The following is a 14681-nucleotide window of genomic DNA, read 5'->3' as shown; positions in this document are numbered from 1 at the left end:
GCCCAGCTAGTATCTTTAAAATCGTCATTCTGAACTCTAATTCCAACATCTTACTACTGTCTGTATTGATTAGGTCTTTGGCAGTTGGTACTGCCTCTTTTTCTTTTTGTTGAGGTGATTTTTTCTGTCTTGTCATTTTGTCCAGAGGAGAATAGGTGAATGAGAGAACAAAATGCTAACAGCATAACAATGACCCCAGAGAAATATATACTGAACAAATCAGAAGAAACCTGAGTCTGGGGGAAAAGAAAGGGATGAAAGAAAAAATAAAAAAAGAAAAAGAAGAAGAAAAAGATTTAAAAAACAAAAGAAAACAATGAAAATAACATTATCAAATATAATCAGGCTGGTGCATAGATCAGTGCCACACACTAGATTTTGGGGGCATTTTGGTCTGTTAGAAAAAAGTGCCTCCCAAAATTTTAAAGAAAGAAAAACTGTTAATATGATGAAGGGATGGAATATGACTGTAAAGATGAAAATTATAAAAGATTTTATAAAAGGAATTGATAAGATAAGAAGTTGGTTGAAAAAAGAAAGAAGAGGATTTAAAAGAAAAAAGGGGGAGAGAATGTGATCAGGCAGGAGACTAGAACAAAGCTATACACTAGAGATTTAGGGTATATTTTGGTCTGTTAGAAGAAACTATATCTCAATATTTTAAAGAGAGAACAATTTATACATATATATACACCAAAAATAAGTTTAACTACTATGAAGGGATAGAATATGATTCTAAAAATGAAAAATAAAAAAGGTTTTAAAAAAGGGATTGATAAGATGTTGGTTGAAAATGGGACAAAGAAAAATTCAAAAAAAAGAAAAAAAAGAAAAAGAAAATTAAAAAAATTAACTTTGAAAGACTAAAGAATCATGGGAAAAAAGCCACGAATCCTACGTGCTGTATTCGCCTAGTGCTGGCGTTCTGCCGTTCTCATTGATCTTTGATCTCATTGAAATTTGGTCTTGGCTGGCTATTCTTGCTGATCTTCTGGGGGAGGGGCCTGTTGCTGTGGTTCCCAAATGTCTTCACCGGAGGCAGAACTGCCCTGCTCTTGTAGGTCCGGACTAAGTAATCTGCTGGGGTTTGCTCTCGGGAGCTTTTGTTCCCTGCAAGCTCTCGGCACAGCTTTGGAGGACAAGAGTGAAAATGGCAGCCTCCCAATCTCTGCCCCAGAGGAGCCGAGAACTCCGGGCCCCGCTCCTCGGTGAGCCCCCAGAGAAAAGCAGTCAATCACTCCCGTCTCCCTGGTCTCCGGCTGCACTCCATGCTCACCCGGCCTGTGACCAAACATTTCTATCTCTGGCTCACAACCCCTTGTGGAGTCTCCAAACCCAGCAGATCCCTGCGGTGCGCTCCCGCGCCGCTCCCCCTGGGGGAGGAAGGGGAGTCTCCCCGGATCTGCCACTTGTTGGGTCCCTGCTGGAGGAGCAGTGGCCCGACTGTGCCGCAGATCACGGTTTATGGCAACCCCAAACTGAGAGCCCACTCCTCAGCTCCTCTCTGCAGCCGGCTTCCCTGCTCTGATACCTGGGAGCTCTGCCACACTCAGGCACCCCTGGTCTTTCTGTGACCCCAAGGGTCCTGAGACCACACTGTCCCAGCAAGGGTTCCACCCCCCCACTTAGCCACTGGAGCGACGTCCCTCAGTGGATCCGACTTCTAAAAGTTCCGATTTTGTGCTCCGGGGCTCTATCACTTGCCGGAAGCGGCCAGCGGAGGCCCCCTCCCCCGCCGTCTATCCTCCCAAATATCACCTCGGATTCACTTCTCCGCACGTCCTACCTTCCAGAAAGTGGTCACTTTTCTGTTCAGAGAGTTGCTGCTATTCTTTTCTTTGATCTCCTATTGAGTTTGTAGGTGTTCAGAATGGTTTGACCCCTATCTAGCTGAATTCCTAGGACCAGACGAAATTTAGGTCTCCTACTCCTCTGCCATCTTGTTTCTCCTCCAAAATATAAATATTTTTAAAAGGAGGTGTGGCAGATTCTACTTTCCAAAGACGGTCACAAGAGTAATTTGCATCCCGCATGCTCTTTGGTAGACAGACCTTGCCATACCCACATCAAGAAGTGGAGTCCATTTCTCCAACCCTGGAATCTAAGCATGCTCTGTAACTGCTTTGGCCAATAGAATATGGTAGAAATGATGCTATACCAGAAAAGAGAATCAACTGAAAACTCTCAGAACTAGTAAGAGACTTCCAAAACGTGGCTGGATATAAGATCACAATTACAAAAATTAGTATTTTTCTCACATAGCAAAATAAACATTTTAGAAAGTACAATGAAAAAAAAAGTAATCACAATACCCAGAAAAATACAAAACAAGTAGAAATAAATCATAAATGTCTAGTACTGTATCAGTCAGGGTCTTAGCAGGAAACAGATGGTATGTTCAAATTAGGATAACGGGAGGTGGGTTTAACAAAAAGACTTTTCACAAGAAGGGGCAGGGCACAGGGAAACCAGTAAGGATAGTGTAGCAGCAATTGCAAGCTATCACCACCCTATGTGGGTGGCATGGGAGGTACTAGTTGCTGGAGCCCAAACTGAGAGGGTCCACCTTGAAAAGGTCAGGGAACTCAGTGGAGACACCAGCCAGCTCAAGGCATCCCAACCTCACTCCCCTCCCTTCCTCTCCTCAGGGTTCCCCATTGGCCAAACCCAATTAGAGGCTGAGGGGTGAAGGCACCCATGATGTTACCCACCAGGTCAGGCTCCCTGGGACAGAACAGGGCAGAGAGTAAACCTATAGGGGCAAACAAAATACCTGGCACAAGAAACCTGTATGCTAAAAGCCACAAAACTTTAGTGAAGAACCCAAAAGAATTTAACACCACCACCGCCAAAACAGGAAGCCATGTTCCTAGAAAGTCTCAGTATTTTAGTTGTCGATTCAACCTAAATTGTTCTATAAAAACCACGAAGGTGCAAATAAGTTCCTAGTAAGTGTTATAAGGCTTATCTGAAAGAGGAAATGTCTTATTAAAAGCAAGAGAATTTATATATAAAAAAAAAAGATAAGTGAGAAAAGACTCCCCTACCAGATATACCAGACATGATAATACAACAGATATTGACAAATGAATCCATGGAACAGAACAGGAGAATTTAAAAATAGACACAAGCACATGGAAATATAATCATGTAAAGGTGTCATTTTAAATCAGCAGGAAAAGAATGAACCGTTCAGCAATAAATATTTAGGAAGAACTGGTGGTGCATTAGGAAAAAAATAAAATTACTTGTCCAATTGACCATACGCGTGCACACACACACACACACAATGCATGTAATTAAGTGCAAGGAAGACTGTAGGAAGGGATTGATGCCTAACTATTAATAGTAGTAATCCTTTGAGGATAGCAGTAAGACTTTTTGGGGGGTCCTAATGGAAGGTTATTTGAATTTTTAAAATATGAATGTTTTCATGTATTCTCTATCATATTTTAAACTGAAAAAGAAATGGGAAATTGAAAGTCAACCAAGTGGGATGCAAGCAGATGATGATTAATATCCTTCCGAAAAATTTATAGCCTTCAAAAAAAAGGGCATTCATATTAAATACGAAAAATGAAAGACGCATTGTGTGCTAACTCATGATATAAAAAGGCACAATCCAGGAAATCAATGTCTATTTTGCAATTTACCATTTCATCTCTGATAACTGCAATGCCAACTATTTGTTCTGCAACTTCAGCTACAAATGCCTTCATTGGTGTTCCATCCTGAAAAGATAAGCATGGATTTTAAGACCTTTAAAAATATAACTATCAAGGTTTCTCTAAAGAGTCAGTCGTGGGCCTTAAGCATGGTCACCTAATGACAATAACAGAGCCAACATCCATCAGTACTTACCTTTGGACCATGTACTAAGTTAAATGTCTTCCCTGTGTTCACTGAATTCTCATTCCTACAAGGTAAACATTATCACTACCTCTATTTCACTTACAAGAAAATAAGGCTTGGGGGGTTGAGGAACATACCAAGACTTCCAGCTAGTAAGGGATGAATCTGTGGTTCAAACCACAGTCCCTTTGACTTGGAATCCGTTTTCTTTAGCTCTACATCAGTGGTTCTCAAAAATTATGATCTCAGGACCCTATTCCCTGAGGACTCCAAAGAGCATGGGGTATGTGTGTTAAAGCTATCTATCAGTAGTTTCTGTATTAGAAATTAAAACTGAGAAAAATTTTAATTTGTTTATTCACTTTTGTTTAATTTACTAATTAAAACAAAATTTAAAATTTGACAAAAATATTTAGAGAGGAGAGTAGCATTGTTTTATATTTTTGCAAATCTCTTTAATGTCTGGCTTAATGGAAGGCAGCTGGATGCTCATATCTACTTCTGCATTCAATCTGTTGCAATATGTTATTTTGGTTGAAATAAATGAAAAAAAAAATCTCTCTTCACAAAGATACAGAGTTGGAAAGCAGAGAAGTATTTAAACAATCTTTTCAGATAATTATGGATATTCTTCTCTGATGCTCCACCAAAACTCAACAAGTGGTACTGTTTTAAATATGAGCTGCAATGTGGAATCTGAAACCATATCAATAAACTGGTATACACTGTCACATTAAAACCCAACCGTCTATTCTGCTGTTTGAATGAATCTTTTACCTATGTGTGATTTTGTAACATCATGTTTTATCTAGAAAATATTGGTTCACCAAACTTACACATATTTCCCAAATGTTGACCTATGACAAAATATCAAAGTATCACATTTGATGATATCACCACCAGCCTCATCAGAACAATTTTTAAGTTTTTGGAAGCTGTCAAGCTCATGATGAGAGATACTGATTTTCCAAAATTCTGATTTTTTATTGAAAGCTTGGATTTTGTCAGAGGGAACAAATGCTGTCAGTTGTTTCCTTGGAGAGACAGCCTCACTTCATTCATTTTTAAGAAAACGTCTGGTCTCCAAGACTGAATAACCACATTTTGTTTGCCAGCTGTTCTTTCACGTAAAAATTGTGTTGCAGGAGAACGGTGGCTGGGTCAGCATGAAGATCAAACAATTGCAGAAATGCTTTCTCTTGAAACAAGCAACAACTTCAGTCTACAGCAGAAGAGCTAACGTTATGTGCATTTCTCATTTTGTCACAACAGAACATTGAAAATATAGGTACCTAAGGATTGAAGTTTAATAGAGTTAATAATTTTTACTGCTTCAAGTGAAACTGGCTTTTCCTTTTCTTTTTTTTAATTGAAATTTATAGGGAGATAGCTGCAGACTCACAAGCAATTTTAAGAAATAATACAGAGAAATGCCTTGTACATATTGCCCAGTATCCCATCATGATAACGTTCTGCAAAACTCTAATATATTATGACAAGCAGGGAATGCACATTGCTGTGATTGTATGTGTATCAAGTTCTACACAATTTTATACCCTGTGGAGGTTCCTGTACCCACCACCACAGTCAAGGGACTGAATGGTTCCAACACAAAGATCCCCTGGGTTGCCCTACAAGAACCATACCCATCTACTCCCTGTCCTCTTGTCCTTAACCCCTGGCAAGAAATAATCTCTTCTCCATTTCTAAAATTGTGTTATTTCAAAAATGTCAAATAGGTGGAATTATATAGTATGTACCCTTTAGGGTTCAGCTCCCTCCCATCCCCCAACTCAGCGCAATTCTCTGCAGATTCATCCAAGTTGGTGCATGCATCAACAATGCATTCCTTTGTATTGTTAAGTATTACTCCGTGGCATGGATGTGCCACAGTTCACCCGTTCACCTGTTGAAGGACATCTGGGCCAATTCTGACTGCTTATGAACAATCGTGTACAAGTCTTCATTTCTCTGGGATAAATGCCCAGGAGTGCAATTACTAGGTCATATGATTGTTTCATTGAGGTTTTTGAAGAAACAGCCAAAATGTCTTCCAGAGCAATGGTATCATTTTACATTCCCACTGGCAACATATAAATGATCCTATTTCCCTGCATTCTCCCTAGCATTTAGTGGTGCCTCTCTTTGTATTTTAGCCAGTCTGTTGCTGTGCAATGCTATCTTCACTAGGCTCTCTTTTCCTTATTGTTACTATGAGTGAATGGCGATGAAGAAACTGATGAAATCTGGTGCCCACTGCCTTGATCCACTCTGAGGCTCCCAAGGTTTGCCCACCACTGCATTTGCACCATCAGTGTGAATATAAATACAGTGGAAAAGGTAAATAGTTCCTTATTCTTATTATGCAAATAGTTTTCACTTCACAGAACCCCCCTGAAAACTGATGTCTCAGAGACCCCTATGACTCCCTAAACCCCACTTTGAGAACAGGGTGATACATCATACTGCATTGGCAGGTCAGGAGGGAAGGAGCAAAAAAATGAAAAAAAAAAAAAAAAAAAGATCAAGACAAACCAAAACAGAAAACATGTGCTAGAGTGAAGTTTTATTTTAATTTGATGCCTTGATAAATATTAAATATTTCACTGTGTTTAGGTGTCTGATGTCTCCCTCTTGATGACTTTAAAATTTAACTAAAGTGCTTATTGAAAAGAGCCAATAACTGGAAACTCCCCCAAATGACAGAAGAAAGAAGAAATAAGTTGTGGCATCTTCATGCAATGAAATACTTTACAGCACAATATGGGTGAATCTCACAAACACAGTGCTGAGCAAAAAAACCTGATACCAGAAAACATACCATGTGATCCCTTTAAATAAAGTTCAGAAACAGGCATAACCAATTTATGATCTTAGAAGTTGAGGTGGTATTAACCTGGGGAGAAAGTAACTGAATGGGAGCATGAAGGGGACTTCAGGCAGGCTGGGGTTAGTCTGTTTCCTGAAACAGGCGCTCATTAATTACATGGTATATTCAAATTGTGAAATCTATCTAGCTCTTTATTGGTTATAGTTCAATAAAACTTTTTTTCAAAATAAAATTTATCACAAAAGTAACTAAGCATTTCTCTAACTACATCCACTGTTCCATGTCTGGTTAAGTAAACTGTCATGGTCCTTAAGAAAGCAGCATTAACATTAGGACCACTGCTAGCTTGTCCTTTGCGAGGGCAAAAGTATAGTATAGTTACTATACTAGAAAGAGAACCTAACACTGCCATACAGGTGTTTGACAGCCCATCCATTACCTGAGAATGTAGGCAGCTCAACAAAAAAGTCTAGACAGAATCACCATCCAGTAGGGTCAAATGGGATCCCACTGTCCTAAGTCTGATATCCAGACTTAGGTGCTCGGTGAGCACCAGGCACCCACAGATTCCTGAACTACCATTCCCTAACCTCAGTCAGATCTGCCTATTCTAAGTCCTGAGATCTATCCTATTCTGGGATACTTGTCTGGATCAAGTCCGCATTTTCCATGCCTGTGATAAGGATTTAGAATATCTAATCAGCACCCCACCTTGGGGCCACCAGTGAAGAGAACATTCTCACATCCTTAAACCCCAGTCTCCTTTGTTTTTCTTTTCTTGCTCCCATCTTCCAACCTCACCTCCTCCACTTCTCACTGTACAGTTCTCCAACTATCTCCAACTGAGATCCAAGGAAACTTTAAGGTTGATCCTACGTGGGTCATAATGGCCCATATCACAAGGAAAAGGAAACCAATCTGGTCATAGCAGGTACTTACATGGTCTCTGCGAGCCTCATTGTATTGCTTTAAATCCTCCAATATACTTTTATTCAGCATGAGAGTGCTAACAAGATTTTCAACACCAGGAGTATCCAACAAAGTGGCTAATCTTATTTTAATAGACCTGCATGTGGAGAGATACAGTTTTTTTAGGTGAAAGTACTAAAATATGTATTCCCCCCCAAAATGAAGACAAAATTATAAAATATCACATAAAATAAATATCCAGTATATATTTTATATATATATGTTTATATATATGTTTACATATATATGTTTATATATGTTTAAATATATATAAAATATTAGGGTTTGGTTAATTATAAAAGTAACCCATTTCATTCTAGAAAACCTGTAAAACACATGCAAAATAGTGTAAAGAAGAAGGTAAAAATCACTGATATTTTCATTAACCAGAGACAATACAAAGTTACATTCCAAATGCATTTAATTTGAAATGTGCAGAAAGATGGGGCAGTCTAACATGGAGACATAGGAAGATCCTGAACTCATCTCCCACAGACACACAGCTACATATGGAGTAATGCCCTCTGAAAAAGACCTCAAAACTAGCTGAATGGTGCCTTCACAACAGGCAATAAAGGGCCACATCAAAATGGTAGGAGAGGCAGAGACACAGTCTTGCCAAAAACCTCACCCTGGCACAGTGACCCATGATCGGGAGAGATCTCATGAATATGGAGCTTCCCCTTGAGGAGTAAGGGGTTAGTGCCCCACATCAGATACCCCAATCCTTGGGACCTGCACCAAAGAGATGAGCCCCCTAAACACCTGTCTTTGCAAACCATTGGGGCTTATACCTGTAGAGACCTGAAGGGCTGAAGGGACATAAATAAAGATATTGCTCTTGAAGGAGTCACATGCAGACGCACTCACCCAGTGTAAAAGCAGCGGTTTGAAAAGTACCTACACTATATGTAAAGGAGATTCATTTCCTAATCTTAAAGCATCTGCTGGAGGGGGTAGGAGCCTGCTGGAACTCTCTCCGGGGACAGAGGCCCTGCAAGGTGTCATTTTTGTGTTCCCGTTTACTTTGCTAGTGCCAGAAGGCACACACAGTCCCTGCACTATTCCACTGCCCCACTAAAACCAGGAGACACACGTGGCCCTGTGCTCTCTTGCTGCCCACTAAAGCTGGCAGGCACACCCCAGCCCTGCACTTTCCCGCTGCCTTGCTAAAACTCTCAGGCATGCGCAGTCCACACAGGGGTCTCTCTTGGATCACCTGGCTCTGGTAGCCAGGGAGGCTTGTGTTCTTGGGTCCCATGGGACTGTAACAATCACAGAGACTGTTCTTGGCAGTATACCACCCCCAGGGCACTGCACAGACAGTGGACTGAAACACACCCCGGTTTTTCTGTGAAAAAGGCCTATGTACTCGTCCTGGAGCTCCAGCCTGAAGGGTAGGCCTCAGGTTCACCACACATCTAGCAGCTATGGAATATTCTCAGAGAAAGTAGGCCAGGGGATGCCAGCTTTGTGCTCTCACTCAGCCTTGCTACAACTTGCCAGTAACTCCCAGAAAAGAGCTTATACACTCATTTGAAGCCCTAAATTTTATAAATGTCACCCAAGAGACACCTCCAAACTACCTGGTCTGAAGGCCAGCAGGATTTATGACTGTAGTCCCACAGAACTGCATATATTTGCATACTTTGAAAGCTGCTGCTTGAGGGTCTGCTTGAGGGTCTGCTTGAGGGTCTGGCTTCCAAGCAGCCTGGAAGTCAGCAATGAATGAATTCTCCCTTTGGAACACTGACAGGCTTGGCACACTCTCAACAACTGGGACATATCAAGAATAAATCAGGCTGCTTGGACAATCACAAAGGGTCAAGAGACAACCAAGAGCTAGGGCAAGGTTAAACAATAGGTTCCTCCCCTATACAAGGTCACTTCTTCAAGACTGGGAAAGGTAGCTGTTTTGCCTAAAACAGAAACAAACACAGAAAGTCAAGCAAAATGAGTAAACAGGAATATGTTTCAAATGAAAGAACAAGAAAAAAACCTCAGAAAAACTCTTAATGAAATGAAGATAAGTAGCTTACCTGATTAAGAGTTCAAAGTAATGGTCATAAAGATGCTCACCAAACTTGGGAGAAGTATGAATGACCACAGTGAGAACTTCAACAAAGATAGGCAATAAAGGAAAATACCAAACAGAAGTCACAGAGCTGAAGAATACAATAACTGAACTGAAAAATGTACTAGAAGGGTTCACCAGCAGACTAGATGAAGCAGAAGAAAGAATCAGTGATGTAGAAAACAGGGCAGTGGAACTCACCCACACTGAGCAGTGAAAAGAAAAAGGAATGTAAAAAGTGAAGACAGCTTAAGGGACCCATGGGACAACATCAAACAGAATAACGCTCGCACTATAGGAGTCCCAGAAGAAACAAGAAAGAGAACGGGGCAAAAAACTTAGTTGAAGAAACAATGGCTGAGAACCTTCCTAACCTGGGGAAGGAAACACATATCCAAATCCAGGAAGCCCAGGAAGTTCCAAATTAGATGAACTCAAAAAGATCTACACTAATACACATTATAATTAGAATGCCAAAATTTAAAGATGAAGAGAGACTCTTTTTTTAAATTTTTTTTGTTATGTTAATCACCATACATTACATCATTAGTTTTTGATGTAAAGAGAGACTCTTAAAAGCAGCAGGAGCAAAACAACTTGTTATGTACAAGGGAACCACCCTAAGAGGATCAGTAGATTTTTCAGCAGAATCTTTACAGGCCTGAAGGGAGTGACAGGACACATGGAAAGTGCTGAAAGGAACATACTTCCAACCAAGAAACCTCTGCCCACCAAGGCTATCATTCAGAATTGAGAGATGAGGAATTTCCCAGACAAGCAAAAGCTAAAGGAGTTCATCACCACTAAACTGGCCTTACAAGAAATATAAGAAAGCATACTAATTAGCAACAAGAAAACATATGAAAGTAAAAATCTCACTGGTAAAGGTAAACATATAGCCAAGGTAGTGGATTACTCACTTAATAAAGCTAGTATGAAGGTTAAAAACCAAAAGTAGTAAAAATAACTATAACTTCTATGATTAGTTAAGGGATACACAAAGTAAGATGTAACATGTGACATCAAAAACACAAAACATGGGGTGGAGGTAATAAAAATGTAGACCTTTAGAATGCATTCAAGCTAAGCTGCTATGAACTTAAGATAGAGTATTATATATATAGTATATATATGTGTGTATATATATATACTAGTGCCCCTTCTTTTCAGCTTAAAAGAGTCCCTTTACATCTTGCCTGTAAAAGAGACTCACTTCAGAAGTAAGGACATACACGGACTGAAAGTGAAGGGATGGAAAAAGATGTTCCATGCAAATAGAAATTAGAAAAAAAAAAAGCTGGGGTTATATCAGGCAAAGCTCTAGCTATATCAGACTAAACAGGCTTTAAAACAAAGACTGTAATAAAAGACAAAGAAGTGCATTAAATAATGATAAAGGGGTCAATCTAACAAGAGGATATAACATTTATAAATATTTATGCACCTAACATAGAAGCACCTAAATGGGGGAAATTTATAGCAATACATTTATAGCAGGGGACTTTAATACCCCACTACATTAGTGGATCATCCAGACAGAAAATAAAAAAAGGAAACATCAGCGTTAAATGACTTACTGGACCAGATGGACTTAATGTAAAGATATACAAAACATTCAATCCAAAAGCAGCAGAATACACATTCTTCTCAACTGCACATGGAACATTCTCCAGGACAGATCATATGTTAGGCTATAAAACAAATTTAAATAAATTTAAGAAGATTGAAATCATATCAAACATCTTTCCAACCACAATGGTATGAAACAAGAAAGTTATTACAAGAAGAGAACTGGAAAAATCACTAACACATGGAGATCAAACAACATGCTGCTGAACAACAAATGAATCAACAAATAAACCAAAGGACAAACCAAAAAATACCTTGAGACAAATGAAAATGGAAATACACCATACTGAAATCTATGGGATTCAGCAAAAGCAGTTCTAAGAGGAAGTTCATAGTGATAAAGGCCTAACTCAAGAAACAAGAAAAATCTCAAATAAACAATCTAATTTACACCTAAAGGAACTAGAAGAAGAAAAAATGAAGCCCAAAGTTAATTGAAGGAAATATCAGAAATAGCAGATATCTGAAAGATCAGAACAGAAATAAATGAAATGGAGACTAAAAAGACAATAGAAAATGTCAATGAAACTAAGAGATGGTTTTTTGAAGAGATAAAACTGGAAAAGCTTTAGCTAGACTCACCAGGAAAAAAGAGAGGGCTCAAATAAATAAAATCAGAAATGAAAGAGAAGTTACAACTGATACCGCAGAGATACAAAGAATCATAAGGGATTACTATGAATAATTACAGGCCAACAAACTGGACACCCTAGAAGAAATGGATAAATTACTAGAAACATACACTCTTCCAAGACTGGATCCTGAAGAAATAGAAAATCTGAACAGACTGATTACTAGTAAGGAAATGGAATCAGTAATAAAAATTTTTAAAAAAATCTCTCAACAAACAAAAGCCAAGGACCAGACACCTTCACTGGTGAATTCTACCAAACATTCAGAGAAAATTTAATACCAATCCTCACAAAGCAAAGGAAATAATCAACAAAACTAAAAGGCAGCCTACAGAATGGGAGAAGATAATTGCAAATGACATATCTGATAAATGGTTAGTACCCAAAATCTATAAAGGACTTATCAAACTCAACACCCACAAAACAAATAATCCAGTTAAGAAATGGGCAGAAGACATGAATAAACATTTTTCCAAAGAAGACAACTAGATGGCCAACAGACACATGAAAAGATGCTCAACATCACTCATCATCAGGGAACTACAAATCAAAACCACAATGGGATACCACCTCACACCTGTCAGAATGGCCGAAATTAACACAGGAAACAACAGATGTTGGCAAGGATGTGGAGGAAGAGGAATCCTGGTGGGAATGCAAACTGGTGCAGCCACTCTGGAAAACAGTATGGAGGTTCCTCAAAAAATTAAAAATAGAGCTACCCTATGATCCAGCAATTGTACTACTAGGTATTTACCCAAAGGATACAAAAATACTGATTCAACGGGCACATGCACCCTGATATTTATAGCAGCATTATCAACCATAATTATGGAAAGAGCCCAAATGTCCATCGACTGATGAATGGATAAAGAAGACGTAATACACACACACACACACACACACACACACACACACACACACACTCACATAATGGAATATTAGTCATCAAAAAGAATGAAACCTTGCCATTTGCAATGATACGGATGGAGCTAGAGTGTATTATGCTAAGCAAAATAAGTCAGTCAGACAAAGACAAATACCATACGATTTCACTCATGTGGAATTTAAGAAACAAAACAGATTAACATAAGGGAAGGGGAAAAAAAAGAGAGGGAAACGAATCATGAGATTCTTATCTATAGAGTACAAACTGAGAGTTGATGGAGGGGAGGTGGAGAGGATATGGGATAAATGGGTGACGGGTATTACGGAGGGCCCTTGTGTTGCACACTGAATGTTATATGTAAGTGATGAATCACTAAATTCTACTCCTGAAACTAACATTACAATATATGTTAACTAACTAGAATGTAAATAAAAATTTGAAAAAAGAAAAAAAATTAAGACAATTAAAACAAATACCAATCCTTAAACTTTTCCAAAAAACTGAAGAAGACAGTATACTTACAAACTCATTTTAGGAGGCCAGCATTACCCTGATACCAAAACTAGACAAAGACACCACAAAAAAAGAAAATTAAAGGCCAATATCCCTGATAAACATAGATGCAAAAACCCTCAACAAACTATTAGCAAACAGAATTTAACAATACATAAAGAGGATCATACACCATTATCAAGGGGAATTTATTCCAGAGATTCAAGAATGGTTCAATGTGCGGCACCTGAGTGGCTCAGTCATTAAGCGTCTGCCTTCAGCTCAGGTCCTGATCCCAGGGTCCTGGGATTGAGCCCTGCATCAGGCTCCCTGCTCCGCGGGAAGCCTGCTTCTCCCTCTCCCACTCCCCCTGCTTGTGTTCCCTCTGTCGCTGTTTTTCTCTCTGTCAAATCTTTAAAAAAAAAGGAACGGTTCAATGTCCACAAATCAATCAATGTGATATACCACATTAACAAAATGAAGGATAAAAATCATACAATCAGTTCAATAGACGCAGAAAGAGCATATGACAAAATTCAACATCCATTCATGATAAAAACTTTCAACAAAGTGGGCAGAGGGGAACGTGTCTCAACATAATAAAGGCTAGATATGACAAATCCACAGCTAAGATCATACTCAATGGTGAAACACTGTTCTCTAAGATCAGGAACAAGACAAGAATGCCTATACTCACCATTTTTATTAAATATAGTACTGGAAGTCCTAGCCAGAGCAATTAGGCAAGAAGAAGAAATAAAAGACATCCAAACCGGAAAGAAAGAAGTGAAACTGTCACTATTTGCTAATGACATGATTTTATATATGGAAAACCCAAAAGACTCCACCAAAAAACTGTTAGTACTAATAAATAAATTCTGTAAAGTTGCATGATACAAAATCAATGCACAAAAATCTATTGCATTTCTACACACTAATAATGAATTATCAGAAAGAAAAATTAAGAAAATATCCCATTTACAATTGCATCAAAAGAATAAAATACCTAAAAATAAATTTAACCAAGGAGGTGAAAGACCTGCATGCTGAAAAGTATAGTACATTGATGAAAAAAATTGAAGTCACAAATAAATGGGAAGATACTCCATGCTCATGGGTTGGAAGAATCAATATTGTTTAAATATCCGTATTACCCAAAGCAATCTACAGATTCAATGTAATCCCTATCACTATTCCAATGACATTTTCCTAGAAATAGAACAAATATTCCTAAAATTTGTATGGAACCACAAAAGAACCCTAAGTAGCCAAAGCAATCTTGAGAAAGAACAAAGCCAGAGGCATCATGCTCTC

The 14681-nt window shown here is 38.8% G+C and overlaps 1 protein-coding gene across 6 annotated transcripts in view; it reads right to left on the bottom strand.

Annotated features, from left to right (window-relative positions):
• Positions 1-14681, bottom strand: part of CFAP61 (cilia and flagella associated protein 61) — a 301246-nt gene that overhangs the window by 175033 nt on the left and 111532 nt on the right. For all 6 annotated transcript variants that reach the window (XM_073878452.1, XM_025876823.2, XM_073878453.1 and 3 more), the window contains 2 exons: positions 7622-7748; positions 3654-3731 (listed from right to left, as the gene is read on the bottom strand). In XM_073878452.1, coding sequence (XP_073734553.1) covers positions 3654-3731; positions 7622-7748 — 205 coding nt within the window. The remainder of the gene's footprint in view (positions 1-3653; positions 3732-7621; positions 7749-14681) is intronic.

Source organism: Callorhinus ursinus, unplaced genomic scaffold (assembly GCF_003265705.2).
Source record: "Callorhinus ursinus isolate GAN/ISIS: 27379988/994484 unplaced genomic scaffold, GSC_fseal_2.0 scaffold29, whole genome shotgun sequence".
NCBI lineage: Eukaryota > Metazoa > Chordata > Mammalia > Carnivora > Otariidae > Callorhinus > Callorhinus ursinus.
Note: the sequence above shows the minus strand (reverse complement) of the source record. Positions and strands in the feature narration are given on the sequence as shown.